Genomic DNA, 27,907 nt, shown 5'->3' on the forward strand with positions numbered 1-27,907 from the left:
GATTCAAGTGCAGGAAACCCCTCCAACTTTTAATACTCCTTCCAGGGTTAAAGCTGGAGTGCATTTGAATTGTTCTCTGTTTGTTTGCACATAACAGTTAGAACATACCAGCCACTGCCCTTTCTCCAAGCAGTTTGTAGGTCTGCACCTCTTGTAGTACAGTGAAAAGGCAAATTAGGCCTCGTATTCAAAATGAAGTGTGCAGACTGCTGCAGATATACACAGAATTTCCAGCATTAAAACAATTCATCAGCCATACACAAGAGTTCCCAAATTGTTACAGCAGCTGAAAATAATTATTGGAAGTTATTCAGCACATTTTATGCTCAAACCACTCTGCAAAAATAAGTCCTCACAAAAGCCTTATTAGGCATTGAAAGTATCTAGTTTTATCCCTATTTTATGAATACAGCAACTGAAACAGATAAGTAAAGTAATTCACTCAAAGAGGCACAAAATAACAGTTAATATGCATCTTGTCAGACTAGCTTTGTGTTAGTTTATTACTAGATCCAAATTAGTGTTGCTTATAATAATAATAATAAAGCAGATGCATGCCATATTCAATGAACCTTTTTCATACATGTGTGTTTTTCATGGTTCTGAACTTTAATGAACTTCTCATACAAATGAAATCTGTTTTCCAGTCAGCAGTTATTCATGAACTTTTTTCATAGTGTCACTTTTTAGAAGAAATATTTCTTCTTTACAAACTACTTATCCATTGAAAAATTGTTCCTTTTCAGGTGAGAGTGGCAAGAATTCAGCAAATAGAGAAGGATATACTTCGTATACGACAGCTATTGCAGTCACAAGCAGCTGAAGCAGAGGTGAGCAAGCGATTTTTGGATTAGAATTTGCTTTTTCCATTATTATTACATTTGACTAATGTTATCATTTGCCTTCTTTTGATTAGAGGTTCATTTATATTTTTTAATTAAAAAAACTAAAGAAAAAAGCCCACAGCATCTTAAGTGAGTGCACTGTATGTGCACTATTGTATTTATATTATATCATATTGACTTAATAAATTATATTGACTTCTGACTATTGACTTAATAAACAACAAGCTGTTATGTTGCTTTAATCTACCCCAGAGACCAGCAACCTTTTACAAGCTGTAGGCCAGAACAACCTGGCTCCAATCCAGTGCATGCCAGGTAGCTGTGGGGGGAGCTTTCCCCACACCCATGCCAGGACCAGGCAGCTGGAAGCTGCACCCCACTGCTGCCACTGCTGCTCCCAGCCTTCCTGCTCCCTGCCTGTGGCGCAGGTGCAGCTTCCAGCCACTGGGGAGCTACACTAGGGTTGGAAAGCTGTAAACTGTGTCTGCTTCTGCTACTTTTTCCTGTTCCGCAGGCACTTCTCCCTCCCTCTCCCCTCAGCTGTGGTGCAGGCACAGTTGGAAACCATCTAGCCCCACCACAAGTCCTGACTGGCTGGAAGCTGCATGCACCACACTGTAGCTGGGGTGTGCGAGAAGATGTGATAGTGTGGATACAGTTTACAAATACCTGGTGCCAGTTCAGCTCCCCAGTGGCTGTAAGCTGCACCTGCAGGGAAGCAGAGGGCTTGGGAGAACCAGCAGTAGTTCAAGTTGAGATCTCACCTTTCTGGCCCTAGTGTGGACATAAGCACACACCACCCTCCCTGCCCTCCCTCCCACACTTGCTGCTGATGCACCACCGCAGACACCTGGTGCACATTGGATCAAAGCTGGGAGGGTTGAGAGAAGCGGCAGCAGTCACAACACAGATCCTTTCCGATCCTTGCTGCCCAGCTCCAGCATGGGCACAGGCAGAGCCCTCAAAGTTCATAGCCAGATTCAGCCCAAAGGTTTAATGTTGCTAATTGCTGATGTACAGAATGGATACTTCTTGCTTTAAAAACCATTGTGGCTTTGTGAATTAGTTGTTGGAAGATGCAACTATAGCCTCTGACTTCCTAGGATGTATAGTTCAGGTACATGTTTTCTTTCTAGTGAGCTGAGGCTAAACTGTTGTCTATGCCTCTACTTTGTTATTGAGCCAGGGAACAACCTGAGAATAATGTGTTGCTTGAAAACCTAACTTCTAGGATGTTTGAAGAGACAAAACAGTACCTTTCAAAGGGGGTGAATTATACTTAACAAATAATTGTAATAGCTAATAGCAAAGTCTTTCTAAATTAAAGGATCTGGCGAGGAGTTGCATGGTTGGTTGATCTTTTGAAAAGAACACGTGAACAAAGAGTGAAAACTTAGCCTTTTGTGTCAGATTTTATGTTAGAAACCTAGAAAGAGATTAGTTTAATGTCATTTCTATGGTGTCATGTGCCAAAGTCTGCTGTTGCAGTCACCAGTAACAACCACTACAGTTAAGGTTGCTAATTAGAGTTCATTATGATCCCATTTTGCAAAATTTCACAAAAGCTGGAGCTTTTCATGGCTGGTGTATATCCAAGGATGATATTTTTAAAATATAGTTATTTTTTTATTTACTAGAAGATGAAAGCTGTGTTTTTTACATTGTGATTCTTTCAGGGGATAACTAATTTAACAGAACTTTAAATCTGACATTATAGATGGATCTGGTAGCAATTATTATAATTTTGTTTGACCCTTGTCATATGTTAGCTATTCCAACTGAAATTTTCCATTTTTTTTGTATGCCTTAGAATAAATTAAAAAAAAAAAGTTTCAATAAAAGAAAATTTCTTTTAAGTTTGGAGGAAAAAATAGCTGTTTTTGCAAATATGTGGTATACTCTGTCATCCCAACAATTTTATTAAATGCTAAGAAACCAGGAACTTGAAATTTGGCAGACTTATGATCCAAGATCCTTTTTGCTGTCCCAGATAAAATTTTCCCAGATTTGGATTTTAATAAGCTTCAGAAAATCATGATAGGCTTACATATGCATAATAAAATTTGTTATAGGCTTGTTGATAAAAACTTCCAAATATGTTGACTCCACTGTGTACTTCAGCTCTGTGGAGCCGTATTTTCAGCAGCAATTGTGTATTTGCATTTAACCTCCCACTAAATCTCTTGTATCTTAAAGGCAGAGCCAGGAATTGACAAAGAAGAGTTAGAGCATCCATAGAGAAAGGTGCACTGCAACAGAAGTCAGTAGGAGATAACCTTGGGTTTTAGTTTTGTAATCTCTCACAAAACTGGGAGGGATTGCAAACACTTTGGAGGACAGAATTATGATACAGGAGGATCTTGATAAATTGAAGAACTGAACTGTAGACAAAATGAGATTCAGCAGAGACAAATGGAAAATGCTACGTCATCGCTGGCAGTCAGTCAGTTTGAGCATGGTCTCTGACACGGCTCACTGATGGGTCTTGAAATGACTTGAGAGAGGCTGTAGACTGGGATTCCTCTCCCTTTCCTTCGTTCACTTCATCTTCTCTGCTTCAAGGGAAAGAAAGATGCCTTACCTTGAAATGGCTGCCCCTCGGTTGAGGTTCTAGTGCCACTGAAGTTGGTTAGCAGCCAGCTTCTCCCAGCTCTTGATGTTGGTTGGCATCTATTTTCTTAAGGTAAAAAGTAAGGTGCTAAACCTGAGGAACTAAAAACAAATGCAAAATAAAAGTTACTGGTTATGGAGTAGCACTGCCATTAAGGATTGGGGGTAAGGTGGATCAGGGGCTCAGCATGAGTCAGCAATGTTATGCTGTTAGGAAAAAAAAGGAAATGGAATTTTGTGTTCTATGAACAGAAATATGATATGGGAGACGTACATAGCTATGCAAGGCACTGATATGTGCACTTGTCCCTCTGCTTTACCTGTGCCAAGTTAAGATGTTCTTGGTGTTTTGGAGCGTTGTGCCCCTGTGTGACAGAGTTGTTTGTTCAGTTTTAAGAATAGGTTAGACAAGCACTTTTCTAGGATTCCTTACATAGGGATGATCCTTGCCTTAAGCAGGGGATTGGACTAGGTAGCCTCATGAGGGCTCCTCTAGCCCTGCTTCAGTGATTCTGTGATGATGCTAGTTGTTCAGTAGACCTCACTACCACTCTACTAGTTGTTCAGTAGACCTCATCTGGGTTGTTATATGAATTTTGGTGCACTACATTTTAAGAAGGATGTAGAGCAGGGGTGCTCAAACTCTAGCCTGTGGGCCAAATGCATGCACCAGGCCTGTGGGTCTTCTATGGGTTGGGAAATTTGGTGGCAGGGAGCAGTAGCTTTTAATACTGTCCCATCCCCACTACAAAGTCCTACACCCTCGTCTCCCCATGTGGCTGAGTCAGGGCTGGGCCACACCCCCTTCTCCCTGCATGGCTTGAATTGGGACTGGACTGCTCCCCCTTCTCCCTGTGCTGCTGAATCGAGGCCAGGCTACTTTTCACCCCCCTCTGCATGACCAAATGGGATTCTGCTGTGCCTGCATCAGGTGCTGAATTGGGCCAACTGGCTGGATCAGGCTCAGGGACAGACTGGACACTGCCCATCCAGCCTGCTGGAGAAAAAGTTTGAGCACTACTGATGTAGAGGAACTGAAGTTTGTCCACTGCTCAACCCAGCCCTAACTGCAACAGAGCAGAGTGGCATGTGGTGCAGCCCTCTCTCTTCAGGCTTTCAGCAGCAGCTGGCAGGCCAGCAGGTTGGATATTGCCTACCCCTGCTGTAGAGGATAATAACCTTTTGCTGCCACCACTTTTATTTATTTGATTTATATGACACCCTTTCCAACAAAGCTCTTTACTTAAATGTATACTTAGGATTTAAAGGTATGGACACACAAGTTCCTTTGAGTAAGCCAGGGTATGAACTTAGAATCATTGTCAGCAATTCCACGGTTCTAGGGTGATCTCTACCATGGCTCATTGATAGGTGCTTAGAATCATAAGTTTGAAAGGGACTTTGAGGGCATCCGGTCCAACCTCTGCAGCACAAATGCAGGGATGCTCTTCCTAAGAAATCCCCATCAAGTGTTTATCCAGCCTACTCTTGAAAGCCTCCAGTGAAGAAGATTCCACAACTTCCCTGAGCAGTCGTCACTGCCTCACTGTTTTAATAGTAAGAAAGTTTTTACTGAGATCTTTAAATCTTCTTTACTGACATTTAAAACCACTGTTTTGTGCCCTGCCCTCTGTAACACAGGAGGCTTCTTCTTTATGACAGTCTTTTGGATATTTGAAAACTGCTATCAAGTCCCCTCCCCCCAGTCACCTTTTCTCTAAATTAAACATTCCTAGTGCTCTCAGCCTCTCCTCATATGTGCTTTCCACCCCCTTTATCATTTTTGGCTTTTGCCTCTGAACCTTCTCAGCATCTCCATGTTCTCTTTATAATATGGAGCCCAGAACTGCACAAAGGACTTTAGCTGAGGCTCAGCTGTGTCAAGTAGTGGTAGTGTCACTTCTCATGTCTTACACCCAATGCTGCTTCATTTTATTTTGCCAGTGCTTCACATAGCTGACTCGTATTGAGTCTGTGACCTAATAAAACCCCCAAATCCTTCTCAGCAATGCTACTCCTCTGTCTGTTATCTCCTATGCTACATTTGTGCATTTGCTTATTTCTCCCTAAGTGTGCAGTACTTCCTATTTGTGCACATTGAACTTTATTCTTTTGTCTCTAGCACAGCTCTATAATCTATCAAGATCCTTTTGAATTCTACTCCTATCCTCCAGAGTGTTTCAAGTCCTTCCAGATTTCATGTTGTCTGCAGACTGAATTGGGAGGTTCTCTATTCTAGCATTTAAAACATTAATAAACATGTTAAACAGCACCAGACCCAGGACAGATCCCCTGTGGAACCCTTCTGACATTGATCCATTTATAATTAGCCTGTTCTTGCAGTTACTGTGTTAATTATGTAACCACCTAATAGTATATCTCACCCACATTTCTCCAGTTTACTTATGAGAATGTCATGTGGGACCATATCAAAAACCTTACCAAAGTCTATGTATACTATGTCCACTGCATTCTCTTCATCTACCTAATTACCGTATTTATTTAAATATAAGATGACTACCAAATATTAGGCTACCTCCCAATAATTAGACTGTAATTTTCCATATATATATATATGGAAAAATTATAAATTTATTATATTTTCCCAGGTATAGAATCTAAGTATTGGAGGGTGGTCTTGAATCCCCCCACCATTGTTGCAGTTGGGAAAGCAGTGGCTGGGAGGGGTGGGGTCACGTGACCCCTTTTTCTTCTGCCCTTCCCACTTCTTCCCTCTGCACCCTTCCCACCCACCTGCATCCTCCCATCCCCAGTTACCCCCAGCCTCTGCCTCTTCCCCTGCCCTCCACCTTATTGTCAGATGCTGCTGCTTCAGCCTGGAGCACAACAGGTGGAACTCAGCCCTTGCCTGGCCTTGTACAAGTGTCAGTACTGCTGATTGGCTAGGCAGGCAATGCAGCAATATGAACACTGCTGATTAGGCAGGCAGGGGAAGGATTTTTTATGTGCTTCCTGCCCAGGAGAGATGCCAGTCTGAACCAGAGCTGGGCTGCACCTGACAGTAAGGTGAAGGGAAAGGGGTGGACAGGGCATCAGAAGCTGCAGAGATGAAGTAGAGGGGGAGCCAGGAGGCTGCTCTGGGTCACTGGCTTTGACCTACCTTGTACGCAAGTAAACATGGTAGTTACTTTCTCAAAGGTGATTAACTTAATTTGACAGGATTTGTTCTTGCAGTGCATCAGCTGTTGCACAGTAACTGCCAGTGTGCTGCCACTACCCACACTAGAACATGCAAGAACATGTACACTGGCAGCAGCTGGGGCATTATAAACTGACATGCTAGCTTACCTTCTGGTTGTTTTTTTGTGCACTTCAACCTTGGATTCTAACCTTTTCTTGAAAGCTATGAAGTTGTAGTCAAAAAAATGTTAGAAAAAATTTTAAGGTTGCCTTATGAGCATTAAAAAGTTAGGACATGCTAGCACAAACTTGATTTGGTTTTTTGATGCACAGATATGATAGTTTGCAAATTCAATTCTTTACTATTTGTTCTTTAGGACCTTTCCTTATTTTGGTGTGTGGATACATGGTGAATTAGGCTGAATTGCTAGGCAAGGGAGGGTATTCTCTTGCTTGTAAGGCAGAAAAGTAGAATACTGGAGAGCTGGTTCCAGTCCATATTCTGCTGATACTGTGCTGGGCAAGATTACCATACTGCATATGCATGGAAGTATTTCCTTTTCTACTATTCCTGTGCTATTTTGAAACTGACTTGCCCACAGTTCAATACTGTATTAATGCAGTATTTTGTGTTGTATTAATATGCACATATAAATAAAATTTGTGAAATGCAATATGTATTATTACTGTTATACTTCCTTCCTGTTTGAGGTAGAACAAACAGTACAACTCTTGGTTCAGTTTGGCACAATGGCCAGCAAAACATGGTTAAACTGCCAGCAAGCTTTGTTTGGTTGTCTAAAAAATAACAACATAAATTCTTACCTTGTTTGAAAAGTATTGCTTTTCTAATAGACTTTTTCAGAACTTTTTTAAAATCATTTTTGTAGCTTGTTTTTAGCTCAGTGATAGTGTTGTGACTTTATAAAGATTTTTCCCTCTCTGGCTTGGGGAAAAAGAAATCTTTGTGGTTCATCTTTATCTTCAGACAGTGATAAGTTTGCAATGCCTTAAATTCCCCCATTCCATAACACAAATGATCTCACTTTTCATAAAAGTCCATGTTACTAAGAACAAGGAAACACAGAAATTGCCTTGCTAATATAAAAAGTCTTTTTTTTTATATACAATACTGAACTTTATTGAGCAGATATAATTCTCTCCATATCATTACTAAGCAGCTTTATTTTAAAGATCTGACTTCTTGGTAAATGTGGAGAAAAAAATCAACCTGTCATTAACTCTAACATAGAAGAAAATCAACCAACCATACAGTCCCTCAGATAACAAAATAATACCTACATCCACTTCGGTCAAGTTATAAGAAAGTCATAATGCATTGACAGCATACTGATGACTGGAAGGAATAAAGTTGCAGTATGAGTCTCCTGTGGTGGTGGAAGGAGTGGGGCTGGGGCAGGCACTGCACAGCTGGGGCATGTCACAGGACGGAGCTGCGAGCAGCTTGTCTGGGGGGCGCCCAGCGCAGGGAGGGGGTGGCAGCTCCCACCATTGCATACACCCCAGGAGGGCACAGGGGGCCATGTCGCCAGATCTGTGGGCGGGACAAGGCCAGGTTGCTGTGGGCTGGGGCCATGGCAACACCAAGCTGTTCCTGGTGGGGGTGTTGGGCCAGGCTGTACTGGGAGCATGGGGCTGGGGAGGGGAGGAGGGCTACTGTGGATTCTGGAGTGACTACAGCCCCTCCTGTAGCCCCGTTCCCAGCATTACTGCCACCTGCCCCAAGCGCAGCCCAGCCTAGCACAGTGCCAGGAAGAAGCTGATGCTACTCCAGCCTGCCCTGCTCTGTCCCGTGCACAGATCCACAAGTACGTGCCTCCATGCCCTCCCAGGGTATGTGCAGCAGTGGGAGCCTTCCACACCCCCTGGATAAGCTGCTTGCAGCTCTGTACCACACTCTGCCCAGCTGTGCAGCGCCTGTTCCAGCCCCACTCCCTCCTTCACTGTGGGGGCCTATGGGAGCAGGGGGGGGCGGAGCTGCAGCACTCCAGAATTCGCCATAGCCTCCCCAAACCCACTCTCCCAGTGACATCGCAACCCACCCTGAGTGTAGCCCAGCCCAGCCCTCACCGGAGCCCTTGTCAAGAAGGAAGATCACTAAAGTACTAGTGCTGAGGCAATGAATTCTAGTCCCTGCTCCTCCACAAAGCAATACTAATGTTTATGCAATTCACACAGCCCATGAGCCAAGGTCTCATTCTGTTAAGACACAAGATGACTTTCACCCTGATAAATTCATTGAAAAAGCAACAAGCAAGTCTGTGAAAATATAAATGTGTGGAAGTTTGGAAGACAATGGGTAGAGATAGGAGGGGAGTGGGGATAAGGGAGGGAAATGTGGGAAGGAATGTAAGTGGTCAGCTGGAGGCAAGTTACCTGGGGTATCAGATGTCAGGCAGGCTGTAATGTCATAAATCTAATATCTGTATTAAGTCCATGACCTTTTTATGGCCCACCTGAAAGAAGAATTACTCAAGAACTGCACCATCAAACCCAGGCTACAGCTGAGATAGATAGATGATATCTTCATAATTTGAACTGAAAACCTGCAGTGTCTGATTGATTTCCATCACACATTCAACAATTATTACCCCTCCATCAGACTATCTCTTGAATACTCCAGCACCAACATTTCCTTTTTGGACACCATGATCAGTAGCCAGAATGGTAAAATACAAGCCACCATATACAAGAAACCCAGGGACCAACATACGTATCTATGCAGAACCAGCAATTGCCCTAAACACACCAAAAAAGCTGTAATTTACAGCCAAGCTCTGCGATACCACCAGATTTATACTGAGGAGAATACCTGTGATCTTCACCTCACAAATCTCAAAAGGGCTTTCACCCAACAAGGACAGTCCTCCAGAAAAAGAGATTGCACTTTTGAAAGAGCCATTTGGATACCATACGAAGAAATCCTGGAGTACAAAAAGAAAATCCCCATTAAATGCACACCATTAGTTATGACATAAACTTTCGTGGAACCTATTTGGAAAATCCTCAGAAAACTGCAACCCATACTAGAAGAAGACCCAGTTCTGCCTGACATCTGATACCCCAAGTAACTTGCCTCCAGCTGACCACTTGCATTCCTTCCTGCATTTCTCTCTCTTCTCCCCCATCTCCTCCGATCTCTACTCGTTGTCTTTCAAACTTCCATGGATTTGCACATTCACATTCCTTTGTGGGTGGTTTGTGCCCAAAAACTTACAAAGAACTTTTTTCCAACTATTTAGTTGGTCTAATAAAAGATATCACATGTATCCAAAGAACCTTGCCTGCCTATGTCTTTAGATAAACACAGCTACATCCAACAACCCTTGAAAAAATAAATGAATGGCATAATGTCACAGATAAATTAATTGAGAGTTTAGACATGGTTACTTCAAACACAACACAGGCAAGAATGAAAGGCCTCTATTATATCAGAGTCTAGGCTCATCTACTTTGATCACATTGTTTCTCAAAAAAGTATTCCAAAGGTGTTTCTATGACTCACAATAATACAGTGTGTGGCTATGTGCTCTCCTCTAGTAACTACATGACATACAGAGGTTTGAGATTCTACAGCAGGTTTCATGCTAAGATACCTGATTATGTGGGTCAAGTGGGTAGAGACTCATGCTTTTATATCCAGAGATCCTGCATACAACTGCCAGAGGTGATGCAAAGAATATGTATTGTTAATTTGGTTATGCTGTTTGTAACTAATAAATCACAGGCACTCAAAATAGAAGCGATCTTTGCTGAGAGGTCTAGCCTAGAGTACTATATGATGTTGGGCCTGTTCTACAGGAAAGCTGTAAATGAAGAATTAAAATATGTGTAGAGAGGGCAGCAAATATGTGAAAATGTCTCCTAACATTTTGCATAAGATCAGATAGACTGTGTTATAGTCTTGGTAGGGAAACGGTAGGATCCAGTGGACTGGAGGATAGTTTAGCTGCAGGAGGGAGGGGAAATGGTTTGGGTCATATAATAGAATATTGATAGGTGTGATAGCATCAAAACATATTGAAGCTTGGTATCAAGAATAAGACTGTAGGAACAATCCCACATTTACACTTCATACGGCTTTCTGATAACTTTGTTAATAGCTGTATTTAGGAGCTCTGATTTTGATGAGGATCATCTTATGATCACTCTAAGTGGTCATGACAAAAATGTCATTTTCATTGAGTTATGTGGAGAATTTTACTTCCATTAGGAGCTGAAACATCTGTTTCTACCCGGCTTGCAATATCATTTGCATTCATTCTGATCGACTGATTAATTTTGGGATGAACATATTGTTTGTTTAATTTATGGTATGATTGATACCCTCTTCATATTACTGTTTAAATGTGGGGAGATTCCTTTAGTATAGTGTAGATATGCTCTGGGTATATCCATTCTGTCCACCCAGAAAGAGCTTGTATTTGATTGGAAAGCTTAATAATTTAACTGTTCTAGCATTTGCCTCCAGTAAATGTGTAGATCATGTGACATTGCAGAGGAGACAGTTGTTTGCTCCAATTCTGTTATATGTCAGATAGTGATGTGAGCATAGCCGGTTGAGGATGGTGTTACTGTGTCTCACAGCAAATCCTTTGTCTTGCAACACGATAATCCTCAGAGGACATGCTTCACTTTCATCTTGCAATTTTGCTAAGACAGTCAGTCTCAGCTGTTAATTATTAAGGCTAGAGGTTATGAAATACAAAGTACAGCTCAACGGTTTTGTGAAGCTACAACACTGATGCATTCACAGCTCCAGAAGCTTTAAATGATAAAGTATACTCCATTTCTACGTATAATGCTTTAAACTCCTACATTAACAGAGAGCACCTCAAGGGAAGCATGATACAGGCTCTCATGAAACAGAGAGGCAGAATGAAGGTCAAGGAGCAGCAGAAATCAGCATGGCAACTACTGGTAATGGTCAGGTAAAGCAAGTGTTTTATCAATAACATGTTTTAAAAACAAAAATGTCTGGTGCTGCTTTGAGTATGATTGGGAATTTCTGCTGCAGGTATTGAATTGTGCTTGAACAGGTTTTTTCAGATGTATGAATTCTGAAAAGGCTGGCATTTTTCTCCCCCTCCTCTTCCCCCATTGGAAGGGAATAAAGATCAGAAAGGATATTTTAATTAAATGGAATTTAAATTTTCCATTATACAAGGTACTTTTTTCCTTTCTTTAAACTTAACAGGGTTAATATTTAAGGGAGGATGAGTGAATATTTTCGTTAAAAAAATGTATCTTGTGTTGTTCATGTTCAAGGTTATGATTACTGATGGACATTTTTCTCAAAGATTTCAGCTCAGAAATGGTCACTGAAATGCTGTAACTTATAAACTTGTCATTCAATCTTTGTTTTTACATCAGATAATTTCTGTTTCTTAGTGAAATGCTATTTTACATAAATGTTTGAAACCAAAAATCTCATCATTCCGAGATAATTTTCCTCCCTGTATGCTAAAGAGTGATATAGATGTTTTTTTCCATGTTTGTCTAATGCTATTACTGAAATGTGTTAGCTAGGTAAAATATGAAACTACAGTAATTTCTTCCTTACCTGCCCTTTTTAACTTATTAAAATTATGGATTTTTTTAACTAAATAATTTATATCTTGGCTTACTTTGCCCTACTGTGATAGTCACTTGTTTCATAATCTCAAAGTGTGGCTCATATTTTCATAGTATTCATTCAGGTTCTCATAATGTTACTAATTTGAAATCACAATTCATATATAAGCTTATTTCTTTTTCTCACTTTGTGCCTGAATTGAAGGAAATATTTGAGTCCTTTTTAAAGTCTCTTAAGTACACAAGTATCTTTTGTTATGTCTCAAATACTTAATTTGAAACATAGTCCTTAATTTGCTATTAAACATTTAATCACTGTTTGGAATCCATTTTTTTTGCTGTATCTGAGCAGTTGCCTGGGGCCTCTGCTGTAACCCTGATAACAGCATTAGTCTGAAGAGAAAAAAATAGTTCAGTGATGCTTTTGGACTAAAAGCATAATGTGTTTAAATAATAGATGCATTCTGGCCACATGTTCATCTTTCTTGTATGAAAGGGGTTATTTTGGACAAGGGAGATTTGGGGGAGGGGAGAAGTATTTTTCTCCTGTTGTTTGATAGCTGGGTGCCTCAGCTTGTGTTCTATGAGACATCTGGGGATTATATACTTTTAGTGCAAGGCCAGGGACAGGAGGCTTAATGGATTGGACACTAATATTTATTTCTGGGAACCCAGCTCCATCCACCTTGTATCATTGAGCAATGAGCATTAAATAGAGTGAAAAAAAATGACCTAATAATTTTGGGCTAGCCAATTTTGCAGTCAGATGAGCATTGTTAATTGAAGATTTGCCTACAGGGGACAATATTTTTCAGGACCAAGTTATGTTCTCTTCTGCATCATGTCACATATTCTACTCTGCTCAATTATATTCACTGTATTGGTAGTGAAATGAAATGTACTAAAGTCTTTTTTTGCAAGTTGTCTAGAATATTACAATGAACGTCACTGCTTCTTTTATGCACTATGTTGCAAAACTAGGGGTAAAAACCCAAAACAGGCAAAGGAAATAAATCTAGCAACAGATCAGGCAAGCACAAGAGGGTGAAGGACAATATAAGAGTGGACAAAAAAGGAGAAATGTGTAAAAGTAGGATTGAATACTGCTGGGGTTCAAGTACGGCAGTGCTGTCCAACTTCTAAGTGCCTGGAGGCTGCACACAGCACAGATGCTTCCCTCTGCTGCTCTGTGCAGCCGCTTGGGCACCTCTCCCCACCCACTGCTGCACCATGTCAGCGTGATTTCCCTCCCCTTCCTCTCCTGCTGCAACACGTATCCTGCTGTTCCCCCCATGTCCTTGCACAGCCTGGACTCACTCTCAGCTCCCTACATTGTACTACACTGCCCCAACCCCTGGGACAAGGGCTGGAAGTGGCAACCAGAGGAGGGAAGGGAAGCAGCAGAGACTCTGGCTGCTATTGTAGCTGGAGCAATTAGGGTAGCAGCAGCTGGGTGAGTGGAACAGTCCTGAAATAGGCTTGTGGGTTGGGGGCATTTGGACTTGCGAAAGGAAAAGCATGAGAGTTGAAAGTCTGGCCACTTACTAGTTTTTCAGATGAATTCCTACATATTTTGAGTATTAGTTATTTCAGCCTAGTCTTCAGCAGACTGGTAATAAAAGATAATTACATTTGATTTGGACCTCTTGATTATGTTAGAGTCAAAATGCCAGACAATTCAGTATGTTAACTAACCTTAAACTCTAAAGCAAAGAGACTCTTTAGATGAAGTTGATTTAATTGTTGGAGCAGTTGGAACTATATTTGTCTCCACCCTACTGCACTTTGATATCCAGTATCTCCAACATTTTGGTTAACATATATACTATAGCTAATTAGCAGTGTAAAATTTTGGGCACTTTTTAAGTTAAAAAAACAAAAATCATATTAAGTGTGTAGCCCTAGCTGGCAGCATGTTCCCTATGTATTTACCACCTTAGGTCATTAAAATCAAAGAATTTATAAAGCCCAATATACTTTTCATTATTTATGAACTTTAACTTTCTGAATTTCTCTCAGCTTGGACAATGAAAATAAGGGCTACATGGGAAAGTTAAACTGCTCTAAGGTAATGTGTGAGTTTAAATTGTTGCAACTACACCCACATAACTCTCTATGTGAGCACTTATTCTGGAAAACAGGGGTCTGCCTAGAGAGTTATAGAGGTAAAACTGTGGTGGTTTAACTATACCTGTATAATTACATTAGTAAATGGACTTTTTCTGTCCAGCCTAGCCCTCAGTAAAACCATTTCATCTTTTATTTATAAGTCTATTCCACATTCACAGTGATGAAGTGTTGATATAATGCCCAATATATAAGCATGCAGAAGTATATTTGATCTGTGCCTTGTTGTACTAAGTATCTTAGATACATTCACTTGTTCATTAAGAAGCATAGACAATACAAAAATAATGTGTGTGTTCTATCCTAGTGTTAAGTACCACTTTTAATTATATAGTAATACTTTCCAATAAAAATTGTTACATTAATAGTCACTATAGATCAGGGGTCAGAAATGTTGCGAGGATCGGAGGCAGTGTATGACACAAAATGAACTCAATATCCAGAGTCACAGTGCAAACCATAGCAGCACACACAACACACCACAGTTTTGGAGCCTGTGAATCACCTGATGGGATAAACTCATGATTTATGTTTGAGGAGTCATACTTGTGATTGAAAGTTGCTTTTTTTCCCCCCATTTTTTGGCACTTTCTTGGCATTGTACTTCCTCTGCACAGTTCTCCTTTCTGTGAGGGCGGGGTTTGCAGCCAGCCAGCTGGCAGCGAGGCCAGGGGCGTTTGCAGCCAGCCAGGAGCAGAAGGGTTTGCAGCCTCCCTGCTACCAGCTGGAATGCAAACTGGCTGCAAACTCCTCCCCCCTCCCCTCTATCCCTCCCCTGTCTGGCTACAAACTCTTCCACCCCCCCCTTCCCACTCCTTTGGCTCACTCCACTGCCCCACCAGTCTGAGTTCACAAGCCGCACCTGGTTTGATATAGAAGTGGCTAGCCACAGTTACCATGGTCCAATTTCAAAAGCAAAAGACACAGTCATTGGCCAAATGAAGATATTCTTGCCCAGCCAGTCAGCAGGCATGAGTGTAGCCTGGGCACAGAACTCTTGCTAGCAGTGGTTAAAGCTTGTGCCATGACCCAGCAGCCAATCATTTGCAGCCTGGTACTGGGCCGCGGCCCGGTGGTTGGGAACCTCTGTTCCAGTCAGTCCTTCTGTTCTAAAGTAGAAGCAACCCAGACAGATGTTTGCTTAATCTGCTCTTAAAACCTTTAATGACAAAGGTTCCAGAGCCTCCCTACGTTCCCTGCTCCAGTGCTTAACTATCCTTGTAGTTAGATTATCATTAAGGAAAACTTTCTAAATCTCCCTTGCTGTATATTAAGCTGATTACTTCTTATTCTATCCTCTTTATAGCACTCTTCTATATATTTGAAGGCTATTACTATGTAAACCTCAGATGACTCTAGACTAGTCTAAATAAACCCAGTTTTTTTAACCTTGCTTTGTAGGTCATCTTTTCTAAAACTTTTGCCATTTTTTGATGCTATATGTTGCTGTGATGGATTCCAAGACAAGTTAGAAGGATGGGGAAGAAAGAAGTGAAGGAAGGTGTAATAATGGTACTAGAGAAGCATCTTGGAAGCTTTTCTTAGAAAGCCTGGACAAGCAGTAGACAATTTAATCTTCTAACTGCTGGAGCAGGGTTTGTCAACTGGGGGCACTTGAGAAGGCCCTAGGGAGTACATGCGGGCAGGCAGGGATGGAGCGCTGCCACACACCCCCTGCCCAGCCAGATGTGGGGGGTGGGGCTGCTGCTGCTCCGCATTTGGGTGTGCGCCACCCCTGCTCCATGATCGGCCACCAGGGGTACACTGCTCTACGTATGGCTGCCAGGGGCACACTGATCCAAAAAGGTTGAAAACCCCTGTATTGGAGGCTTATTTTTTTTGGCTGCTTGACTGAAGGTTGAGAGGACAAAGTGCATGATTCTAGCTGCATCATCCCATCTTCAACTTCACTATTAATGGTCCGTCCCCCACAAGCTTATAACTGATGAAAGGGTTAGCTTTGAAAGTTCTTTAGAAATCTCTTGTCTTCCCTTTTTTTTCTGCTACTGTGGGAGAAACTCATTTAGTACTGGGGCTCAAGCTGTAGCTCATCAGTCAGACTTGTCTGCTTCTGGCACTCGGCTCAATTGCAAGGCAGAAGGTAGCATATTTCAGCATTGCTGCTTTCAAATAATCCAAAAAAAATGGAACTTTCTGTTAAGTGAAGAAATAAGAAAGACAGCTATCAGAGGTAGGCAGCTGAAAACAAAAAAAGAACAAGAAAGCCAGTATTTTATAACTGGCCAAGAAGGAAAAAAACAGAAGGAAAAAGGACTGGAAAGAAACAAATAAATTTGACAACAACACCAGACAAAAAGTAAAATAATGACAGCTTTGTCAGCTTGTAAATCCAAAAGAGTATCTGTCCATGTAACTGTTTCTAGTGAGACTCCAAAAAAAAAAAAAAAGTTTGAAAGCACTGTTTAATGTCTTTGTTCTTTCACTGGAAAAAACAGAACTTTAGCCCCTGGAGACTTCCCTTGCTGAAAATCACAAGTTTCTTGATGCATAGAATCTCCCTCCTTGTTAACTGATGCAGAACCAGTTGTATTCTGAAGCAGTTGAGTTTTTTGCCCTTGGGGTTGTGAGAAGCAGACTCTGAGAAGTAGGTCTCCTGGAATTTTGAAAAATTCTTCTGGACACAAGGAGCTTTCTGCGTTATTGATGCAAGACTCCTACTTATTCTATGGAAGGTAGCCTGAAGTCTGTGTTGGTTTATTTTCCTTGACCCTTGCTTCTGTATGCTGTCCAGTTCATAGTTCAGTTTTCTTTGAGTGAACGTAGTTATTATAAAGTTCAGTAACAGAATGAATTGCATAGGGATATAGAGCTATTTGGAGAGGCAGATTGGGGATAAATGGATAATAAAAGCCAGTTTTATGAGGGGTTTTTTAATCATACTTTCCAAAGTATGTTGTGGTTGATGCATTTTAACTAAAATATGTGGTAACAATATATGGTTGTAAATTAATTAAATGGTCAAATTCTGAAACTTAAAGAATTAATGGTTGGTTCTTTAGTGAAAATTTTGTGGATCCTTCCTAATTGTTGTTTAAACTTGTAGGGTTCAGCGGCTCGAATGGACCATGAGACAGCCAGTGTGATGAGCTCTGGTAGTAACTATTCTGTTCCTCGAAGACTGACAAGTCATCTGGGTACCAAGGTAACCGAAGATTACAAACCACAGGTCGCTAACACTACATTTTTACTAATACAATAACCTCATTGTTTCTACTAGTAGTACTAATATTAGTTAAATTATCTTTCATGCATACTAATTCCATGGAATTTTTATCCTTTAAAATATATTTTTCAGGTTTTAAATTGTCCACAAAAAATCCTTCAAATTTGTGGGGAAATTTTTGAATTATCACTGGTAGAGTTACTATAATTTGGAAAATTTGATTGATTGCAGTAAGTTGTTTGAGCATCTAAAATTCTTGAAGTTGGATGATCCAATATATAAATTAACTTGTGTTAAAGGTTTGTTCTTTGTACAGAATTGAATTCTTCAAATAGATGTTATTACTGAGAAAATTCTAAAGTTATCTGAACCACTGATGCTGCTAAATCAACATTCAAGATTACCAATAAAACTGTAAAAGAAACAGTCTTCTTAAGGAGACATGAAAGGAAACTGAGATTCTAGCATATAAAATGGCCTGATGATACTTGTGATAATTTTTAACGAGAAAGATGGGTTAAAGCAAACCTCGTTCTGTGTCTGAAGTAGATATCCAATACACATTTTGTTTTGGTAGCAATTATTTAGAATTCATCAATGCAGAGTGGGTTTTTATGCACTAGAAGCCTGTTTTCTTTATTAAATAATAATGTTTTAAAAGTGCAAAAAATATTATCTATGATTAATCACATAATTTGTGGACAAAAGGAGTGGTAAAGATATTGATTACAACAGCCACTTCACTAACAAAAAGAGAGAGAGAGAGGGCAGTGTCTGTAGAAGAGTTAGAGATCCTTTGAAACCTTTCCTTGTCCTTTATAGGCAAAAACTGCTTCCATGTCAGCAGGACTAAAATTAGTAGTTTAGCAATGTGGAAGCCTGAAGTTTAGTAGTCACCACAAAATAACTCAAACAAACAACATTTTAGCTATATAGTAGAGGACAATGGATGCTAACTTCTGATTCCTGCTACCTTTTGGAGAGTATTCATCGTAACTCAAACATGTATATCCTGGGACTTGCTATTTACCTTGATGGCCACCCCACTCTGTCCCACAAATGCTTAATTTTGAGTTGAAATTTTTCAACAGTCTCTGCTTGTTTCACAATTTACTTAGCATATTAAGACCGTGACTATCAAGTAAAATATTATTGTTGAAATCCTTTAAGCCCAGTGACCCCACCTCTATTTGTAACCTGTACCTAGAGTCTCTTGTTCATATTATAATTTATCAGGGACCTCTACTCAGATAATAATAGAAGAGAGAGACTCTTGATTGTGATCCAGTATTTTCAAAGGAAATAGTTTCAAAAATAGGATTTTTAGCTATCAAAAACCCTTTCCCTCCAATGTCACAATACACAGTTGACTTCTGATAAAGTGCAAAACAGTTTGTAAAAGTACAGGAATTCAGTCAAGTAATATACATCTTTGCAGGCTTGTGTTCTATGTGGTTGATTCTTGCAAAAAAAATTAAAATCTCCCATTTTGGGGTGATTTTTCTCAAAATCTGTCCGTAATATGTGCAGCTGAATATGGGGGACCTTATATCAAGAGAGCTGTACAATGCACAGATGCTAGTGAATTTTATGCAAGTAACTTGTACTGTGCTATTTACTAATTAGACTAGAGCAGGTGAAGGAGAAGGTAGTGTACAACAGTGAATGTGGTTAAGTATGGGTAATGAAAAGCAAAGATGATGGTGCCAGGTTGTACTGAGCTATAAAATCAAGGGAAATGTTAAGGCATGAGAAGAAGATAAAGTGGAGAATAAAAGAGAGAAAATATACATACTTATCAAGGCTTTCTTGGGGTGGGGAGGGGTTAATGTTTTGTTTTGCTTTGAAATTATGTTGCTGTAGTCCAGGAAGTAAAAATTACCACTCACTGTTGTACCTCTCACTAGCTTGGAGACTCATTAAGCTGATGCCTAAGATCATCTTCACAACTGCTCTCCATTCCAGGACAAGTAGCTACACCCACACATCTAAATAATTGTTTTATTATAGACTCCTGTCACTGCTGGATTTAATCTCTATGATGTACATTAAAGATGCTATTTGAAGTGTCTGGCAAGAGGTATACATTAAGCTGATTGAATTCACTTTAGGGAGGCTACATGTTTTGCCTCACTGGTATATTTGGTTGTTCCCAGTCCAGGAATTGAAAATTCCTAATCTGGGGTTGCCTTACATCTACCCTTGAACTGTCTCAAAGTTGTGTCAAAGGATGTTTCAGTTTTGGTTCTACCATTTTTACATTTTAATATTAAATAGATTGTACATTAAAAAGATACAGTTTTAAGATGTTTAAGGCTTCCACTTCTCAGTTGTGTTACATTAGTATTATAGCTTTAGTGAAACGCATGATTTCCTGAATACCTGGTCTAGTTTAAAGTATTCTGACTCACCCAAATTTTATAGAACTCAGGGGCTGGATTTCGTCTTCAGTAGTGTTAGAAATTCTAATGTACCTCCTGGGATCCATCAGTGATTGGCTAATTATTTAAAAAAATGTAGTTGCTATTGGTGGACCTGAACAAATTTAGTATTTAGCAAATCTCATTCTTTTCTTTGTTGGTATATAAAGGATATGTCATTCTACAGCAGGGGTGGGCATAGTCCGGCCCACAGTGAATGCCATTTCTCAGCAGCCCCTGCCCACATGGCTGGGGCCAGTTTCCATAGAGACTCCAGCCCACTCTGTGACAGCACGGGGTGTGATTTTCATGGAGACTGGCCCCAGCATTACTGCCAAGGCATGCAGCTGGGTGAAGAACTGCTCAGGGGCTGGGATCTTATGGAGGTGACAGCGTGGTCCAGAGCTGGGGCAGAGCCGCAATCTGCAGTCTGCATGCCACGGGCAGGGGTGTACAGGCAGCATAACATGGCTCTGCCCCAGCTCTGGGCCATGCTGTTACCACTGCAGGTTCCCAGCCCTGGCTCCAGAGCAGCTCCCTGCCCTGCCACATGCCCTGCCATTGGTGCTGGGGCTGGTCTCCACAGAAACCCCAGCCTCACACTGTCATGGTGCAGTCACTGCTGGGGTCTCCGTGGAAACTAGCCCCAGCATGCAGGCAGAAGCTGCTGGGAAATAGAGTTCGGCTGCTGTCCAGGTCCACAATTTTGCTCACCCCTGTTCTATAGAAAGGTGTTCACTGTTGTTTCTCTGTTCAACTGGGGTAGCCCACTCAGAGAAAGCTGTGGGTCTTGGTGGTTTTGGGGAGGCACCAGTGTTTGGGCACTTTCTAATAGGATTGTGATGATATGTTGCATGTCAGATCTTTCTAGTGATTCTCAACATTTTTAAACTCCTCAGAAAATATTGGCTTGTTAGCCTTGATGCACTCCTCAGAAAATATTGGCTCTTAGCTTTTGCTCATTTTTTTTTTTTACCTCAGAAAGATAATAAAGCAATTTTTCTGTAGCAAAGAACTTGGAATGTTTTTATCCCCATGGATTCTTTATTTGAAATATCTGTGTTGATATTGTGAATCATATATAGGTGTTTGCACAGCTAACAGTGCTATTATTGTGCAGCAATCCATGACATCCTTCAAAGGGTCTCATGGCACCTCAGGGTGCTGCAGCATCCTGGTTGAAAATCACTGGATGATTCTGTCAAAAGTGAAATTGAACAATTTAAGTTACATACCAAAGCCAAAACAAATGGACAGGTCAGAGCTGCTACCAATTAACTGCTATATTATGCAACCCTCAAGAGATTCCCTCCAAAATTTAACATTTAGATGTGAAATCTGTTTTTGCTGTTCTGAATTCATTGTGTGTATGGAACATTTTCCAATGTCTTAATCATAAAACATCAGTATTTTATATTGCCTATATTAAATAGTTGTTTTTCACTGCTTTTATTCATAATAATGTACAGCCATTTTATCTGTTAAATTTGTTATCTGTAAATAATCTGCCCCATTCAGAAAATGTGTAAAACATTTATTATAGCAAAGTTGATCTGTGATTTTGAAATCTTTAGAGAGAATAAATTAAAATATATCTGTATTAAGGATTTTACTACAACATTAATAACACAGTTGTTCTCGGCCTTACAAATCTTTGTCTAGGGTAGCTATATTTAACTCACTCTGTAGCATGGTATTTGGTACTGGAAATAATGTCTTTCCATGAAAATATGATTTGTGAAAATATATATCTGTTTCAGAGATAAAATTCTTAGTAAATGTATCTTGGCACTCTCAAACAAAAATATTACTGGATAGCACATTTTCATTAGTGTGCTGTTCCAATCTTTTAGTACAATGAATATCTAAAACTACTCATCAGGGGTAAAGATGAATAAAAACAGGTCAAATAATTACTCACTTATTCTATCTACATTACTACTAAGTGCAGTTATGATTAATGTTGTAAACAACAAAGAACTAATAGTAGTTATGCAATCATTTCTAAGTGGTACACATTTTTGCACAGTTTTTAAAGTAATTTTCTCTTCTTTGCTCATATAAACCACCCATCACTTCATTTTAAGTTTGATTTATTATGTGTTCTGTTTTTTTGTTTTAAATAAAAGTGTAACTGAGTTTTTTAATTATTTGGTTTACAGGTGGAAATGGTGTATTCATTGTTGTCAATGCTTGGTACTCATGATAAGGATGACATGTCACGAACTTTACTAGCTATGTCTAGCTCCCAAGATAGCTGCATAGCCATGCGTCAGTCTGGATGTCTTCCTCTCCTCATCCAGCTTTTACATGGCAACGATAAAGACTCTGTGTTGTTAGGAAACTCCCGGGGCAGTAAGGAAGCCCGTGCCAGAGCCAGTGCAGCACTGCATAACATCATTCACTCTCAGCCTGATGATAAGCGAGGCAGACGGGAAATCCGTGTGCTCCATCTTTTGGAACAGATACGGGCTTACTGTGAAACATGTTGGGAATGGCAGGAGGCACATGAGCAAGGCATGGACCAAGACAAAAATCCAAGTACGTCATCATAATGCCCCAAAAATATTAGCAGTATATTATAGAAGCATTTAACTTTTAACCTGAATTTTCAGTTGCGTGTATATTGTGTCTGCACATGTAGATAGATTGTAACGTATAGATTATATACAGTCTTTTTCATGGTAATTTTTAAAAAACTTACATAATACCTGAAAACAGGATGCCATATGCGAAATGCATACTATCTATACACTCTTTCTGAAATACTGTTCTTTAAATAGTAGAATTTAGTACTTTTTCTAAGTGGACTCTTAAGATTTTTTTTGTACTCTATACGAACTTGTTTTTAAAATTCATGGTAATTGTATTTGTCTTTTTTTATTATTATTGTTGTTGTATGTTCTAAATGTTGAATATGTAATGCTTTTTAAAATCCCAATCTTTTACTCAGAGGGAAGGATATTCTAAGGAGATCTCCTTTTTTTTTTTCTTTTTGGCAAAATTGGTCTTAGAAGGGTACAAATAGAGCAGTCTAGTTCCAGCCTATTCAATGTAATACAAGCAACTATTAAGGATACCCTGTGTATGATAGATCAGGGAATTTTAAGCTATTACAGTATTGTCACTGTAAAGTAAATGCACTTCTTAAGAGAAAAAATGTTAAAGTATCAATTTAACTTCTAACAGTGTTTCTGATTTAAGGGGAAACATTTCCATTCTTTCCACCAGTGCCCACTGTCAAGTTAATTAGCCAAATAACTGTATCAGCCTTCAAAATCTACTTGTTTGATAAGGTGGAAATTCCTATTTACAAGGAATATTTGCAGCACCAGAAATTAAATATCTAGAAGTTTGGTTATATGTATGCATAAGTCTGTCCACAAATCATTTTCATTAGATTGCAAAATTAATTTAGTCTTTTCTTGCATTTTTTCAGTAATCCAACTAAAATTTACTTTGAAATTGTATTCCCTTGAAGGTATATTATCTTGACCACACCCTTTTAATAGACCAAGTAAATATTAATTGTTTCCTTTTCGGGTGGGGTGGAACAGTGCCAGCTCCAGTTGACCATCAGATCTGTCCTGCAGTGTGTGTTCTGATGAAACTTTCATTTGATGAAGAACATAGGCATGCAATGAATGAGCTTGGTAAGAGCAAATATTTTTCTATATACATCTGTTAGAAGTTTTTAACTTTCATGTGTGTTATATAGAAATCCAATAAATTGTTCAATATTGCCACAAGTGTAGATAAATCCCCAGTTAATTTAGGTCAACGACCCTGTCCCCAGGTGATTCTTTTGAGCCTGTTGGAATGATATGGTGATCTCAACCCAGTTCTTATTTGGTGAATTATTAACTGATTTGCCATCACAATTGCTGGCAGCTGATACAGTTGGCGATTTTGGAAGACCATGGAAAACACATGTTGGGAATTTTGGAAGGGCTGGACTGCTCCATGGAGACAACCCTATTTCCAAGTTGAAATTAAGGCACATTGGCACACTTTCTGAAGAGCAAACTTGCCCTTTTGTCTGTTCCATGCCTATTAATGTACACAGGTCTCCAGCCACCTTTAATGAGCATTAAGAAGCACATATTATTTCTCTTGGGAAGAGAATTCATCAATAAGAATAAGAATTATGCAGTAGTAATCATCAGGTGTTCTACATAGCCTTTATTCTAATTGTTCTGATCTTGTCAGATGAAAAGAGAACTGTGCTTTGACATGTGCACTTGCTAGGTAAAGTAAAAGGATGTGCCCATTTTACACTTCATAAATACTCATCATGCACACATTACACTGAGACTTTCTTTGAAGTCATCCATAGTTATCTTTTGCAGTGTCTGTACACACACATGCATATATTGCATTCAACTGTGCCTTTAGGTTCCTCATTCTCTTTCCCTGGAAAGTGGCTTGGCATCCATAGTGCTCCAGTTTGCAGCAAGTACAAACTGTGCAAAGAAGATAGGCCATTATTTAATGATGTATTTTAGGACAAACAGGGTGCATCCACACATGCAATTAGCATGTAGCAATAAACTCTGGTGCAGTTTGTGCTGGAGTTATTGCTCCTAGGTGCAACATTTACATGTGCTTTCAAGACCATAGCATGTTGCCCACCCCTGGGTTGTTGGGGCGGTGTGGGGGGGGAGAGCAGCAGCCTGCCAGCCCAGGGCTGCTGTACCCTGGTTCAGCATGCTGGGGCACAAAGGTGCTACAGTGTGCAGCTGGCTGGCAGGCAGCCCCCACACTGTAGCACTCTCATGTCCCAGTTAGCCACAGTCACTGTCTGTACATGCATTTCAGCACACATAACTACTCCACTGTAGGATAGTACTATCCTACAGCGGAGTTAGTTGGTTTAATGTGCCCTAATGCAGGCGCATGTGTAGACAGTGATGTTTTACTGTGGAGCTAATTAATCAGTTCTGTGGTAAAACTCATATTTAGATGTACCCGCATTTATTTACTTTGTTCTCTAACAGCTCTACTTAGAGATAACTGGTACATGTACATATTCCAGTCAAATGCATGAGTGCCTGGAGCAGGGGTCAGAGTGCCAGAAACACCCACAGCCTTGACTTGTAAGATGTCAGCATGCCATTGACGGACAGTTGGGGAGCCATGAGGAGCCCGATCCTTGTTGTGGCAGCACAGCCCCAGCCCCTTCCCCACCATCTGCCTCAAGACATGAGTGCACCCACCACCACCACCAAGCCAGCCTGGGGCTCTGCGGATTTCAGTGCAGCTGCTTGCAGCCTCCCTGCTCCCCCACAGCCGGTTCAGGTTCTGGACAGGCTCCTGCCTCCCACCATGGAGCCCAGGCTGTTCACAGCAGGTGGCAGGGAGGGTGCTAGCAACTGCACCAGGGTCTGTGGAGCCCTGGCCCGGCTCATTGCTGGTTACAGGTGCACGTGCACCTTGGTGGACAGTGAGGAAGAGGCAGGGGCCACACTGCCACAAGGATCAGGCCCCTTGTGGTTCTCCCGCTGCCTGCCCTGAGGCCTGTGGGCCAAGCAAAAAGTCTTCTCATGCCATGCTCTGGCCTAGAGCATCCAAGTCAGATCTGTCATTGAGAGCCCACATGAGGACAGTGCTGTCCCCAGCCAGAGGCATAAGGACAGGCAAGGGCACATATGCTGCCTTTGTAGGGACCATAACTAGAAGTCTCTGATTAGATATGAGGTGCACGTGTACCTGTATGTGGTATACTTATGTGCAAAGTACATCCCAAAGAACAACCGTTACAGTAAGTGTAAATGACTTCCTTAAAATGAACTGATGGCCCAAATTCTCTGAACTGTATGCTTGATGTACACAGGGGGTGGAAGCAAGGATGACCAGTGAATATCAGGTCAATAACCAGTGCAAGATAGATAAAGAAGTGAAGAGGGAGGTCTCTCTTATACTGGCTGTCACTGGTCTGGGGGCACTGTGTAGTAGCAGAGGATCAGCATGATATGGCATCCGGACTAGTTTCCCATTTGTTCAGCCAAAACCCTTTATGTGTTGGATCTTGGGAGAGGAAGTGTTACAGGAACTGGCTGGCAGCCCTAGACCCTTGAAGGACTTTCGCGGGCTTGGAGAATTCTCCATTGCTCAGATCCTCTAGGTAGATGGATACAAAGCAGCTGCATTTTGGCTGTGAGTCTAACCCAATATGCTTTTAGCAGGCAACTTTACCATGTACGTGATTTAAAACTGAAAAATTGTATTTAAAATTACTTAGGCACGTGTTTTGTAGAGAAAGTGTGCATGGGATAGCTTGTTTCAGTAGATTGAGAAAAAAACAGTACAGAATATAGGATGTGCTTCCTGGATGGAAAATTATTTTCTGTATTTCATTTTTTTTTTCAACCAGTGGTCCAAAGCTTACTTTAATGTGCATACTCCAAAGCCTGTATTTATTGCAAAAATCTTGAATATCCTCCTTGGTATTTCCACAATGTTTGCATTATAGTATATGATGGGCAGGAACTGGGATACATTCCTGTGCCGGGAATTCTTATTGGCTAGTTCCTAGGTGCTTTGGATTGCTTTTTGGAGGCAGCTATCTGTCCATTGCCAAATAAAAGCAATTTGGATCACCTTTCTGGGGCAAGGAGCCTAAATTCAGACTTTTCAGTGCTTAAATAGAGGCACTTCTGAGAATGATTTGGATCTGGCTTTTAATGCCTTACCTATAAAACAAACAAACAAAAACAAAAAAACTCAACTTTTTGTGTATATGACTTTCCCAGCATCACATTAGGAACTCTGTGACAGAGATGGCACTCTGTTCCAGGGTGACAGTCCTATGTCTAAGCCATCAGACTGTTCTTCCTGTTCTTGCTGTCCCCTGCCTTGTTCACTGTACATCTTCCAGCTTCTGCAACAAATGAGGCAATGGGCCTCAGCAGACAACCTTAATTCATTCCTAGGATGTGGTTCATCTAGTGAACTGACTATGGCAGGGGAGATCCTAAGGAAGAGATCCTAAGGAAGAAATACATGCCCATATAATTTTAAAAAATCATAATTTACACAAACAAGAGAATTAGAATTGCAAAGATGACCTTGTCTCTGCCATTTTGTAATTTGTGAGTGCTTGACTTTGCAAACAAAATAATTTTAAAGTAGTTGCTTTGGGCTTAAGGCTTTAAAAAACAAGCTGAAAAAAGTATAAGATCCATCAGGTGGAAGTATGTTGGCCATCCACGTAGATCATTGCACTGTTAGAATCCTTAGATCCACAGCACATACCTCTAACACTTTAGTTAAAGCTGGTGGCAAACTCACTTGGGGCCCCAGGCTGGATCCAGACTGCAAGATTCTTTGCGGGTCGTATCCAGCCTGGGGCATGCTCCTCTGCATTTGAGTCCAGGTTCTTCTCTTTACTTTTTACTGCTTGGGAATAAATAGAGAAGCACTGACAGCCAAGAAGAGGTGTCCCCTGGCAAAAGGGAGGATAAGTAGTGTTACTAGTCCTGCTAAGCTGCTGCACACCTAGGAAGCTAGTCATCACTGTCCCCATAAGGTAGTCTGGTTGCTATGTAAGAGCTTTTTGGGAACAGGGAATACTCAGTACAGATTAAATCTTTAGATATCTATAAAAGGCTCTACTGAGTATATGCTAACTGGATTTTTAGTAACTTAGCTAGATTTTGGAAGATTTTCACGGAAACAACACATCACGGCTGTGCCAGCAGAGTGTGAGCCTTTTCACCCCTGCTTCAATCAATTTCAAATTCCAAAACATGGAGGTATGCTTGCCAGTGAAATGGTTATTAAAAAATGTATTTAGTTCAGATCTTGTTCTCAGAAGTAGCCAAGCCATTTATGAAAGTACCGTGCTCTCCCAAAAAGCATCAACCAGAGACAGACGCATGGAATGGAAAAAATCCTATTGAATTTGATATTTTTTTGATTAGCTAAAAACTGAGTCTTAAAGCAGAAATTTTTAGGTAGTTTCAGCTATAGATGAAACTACTTAC

General features: G+C 40.5%; 1 protein-coding gene across 2 annotated transcripts in view; it reads left to right on the plus strand.

The window, feature by feature from the left end:
* Nucleotides 1-27,907, plus strand: part of APC (APC regulator of Wnt signaling pathway) — a 174,653-nt gene that overhangs the window by 125,318 nt on the left and 21,428 nt on the right. For both annotated transcript variants that reach the window (XM_090038378.1, XM_090038379.1), the window contains exons 7-11: nt 747-830; nt 11,444-11,548; nt 17,383-17,481; nt 22,085-22,463; nt 23,480-23,575. In XM_090038378.1, coding sequence (XP_089894504.1) covers nt 747-830; nt 11,444-11,548; nt 17,383-17,481; nt 22,085-22,463; nt 23,480-23,575 — 763 coding nt within the window. The remainder of the gene's footprint in view (nt 1-746; nt 831-11,443; nt 11,549-17,382; nt 17,482-22,084; nt 22,464-23,479; nt 23,576-27,907) is intronic.

Source organism: Crocodylus siamensis, chromosome 3 (genome assembly GCF_052110815.1).
Source record: "Crocodylus siamensis isolate JL-2025a chromosome 3, ASM5211081v1, whole genome shotgun sequence".
Classification (NCBI taxonomy): domain Eukaryota; kingdom Metazoa; phylum Chordata; order Crocodylia; family Crocodylidae; genus Crocodylus; species Crocodylus siamensis.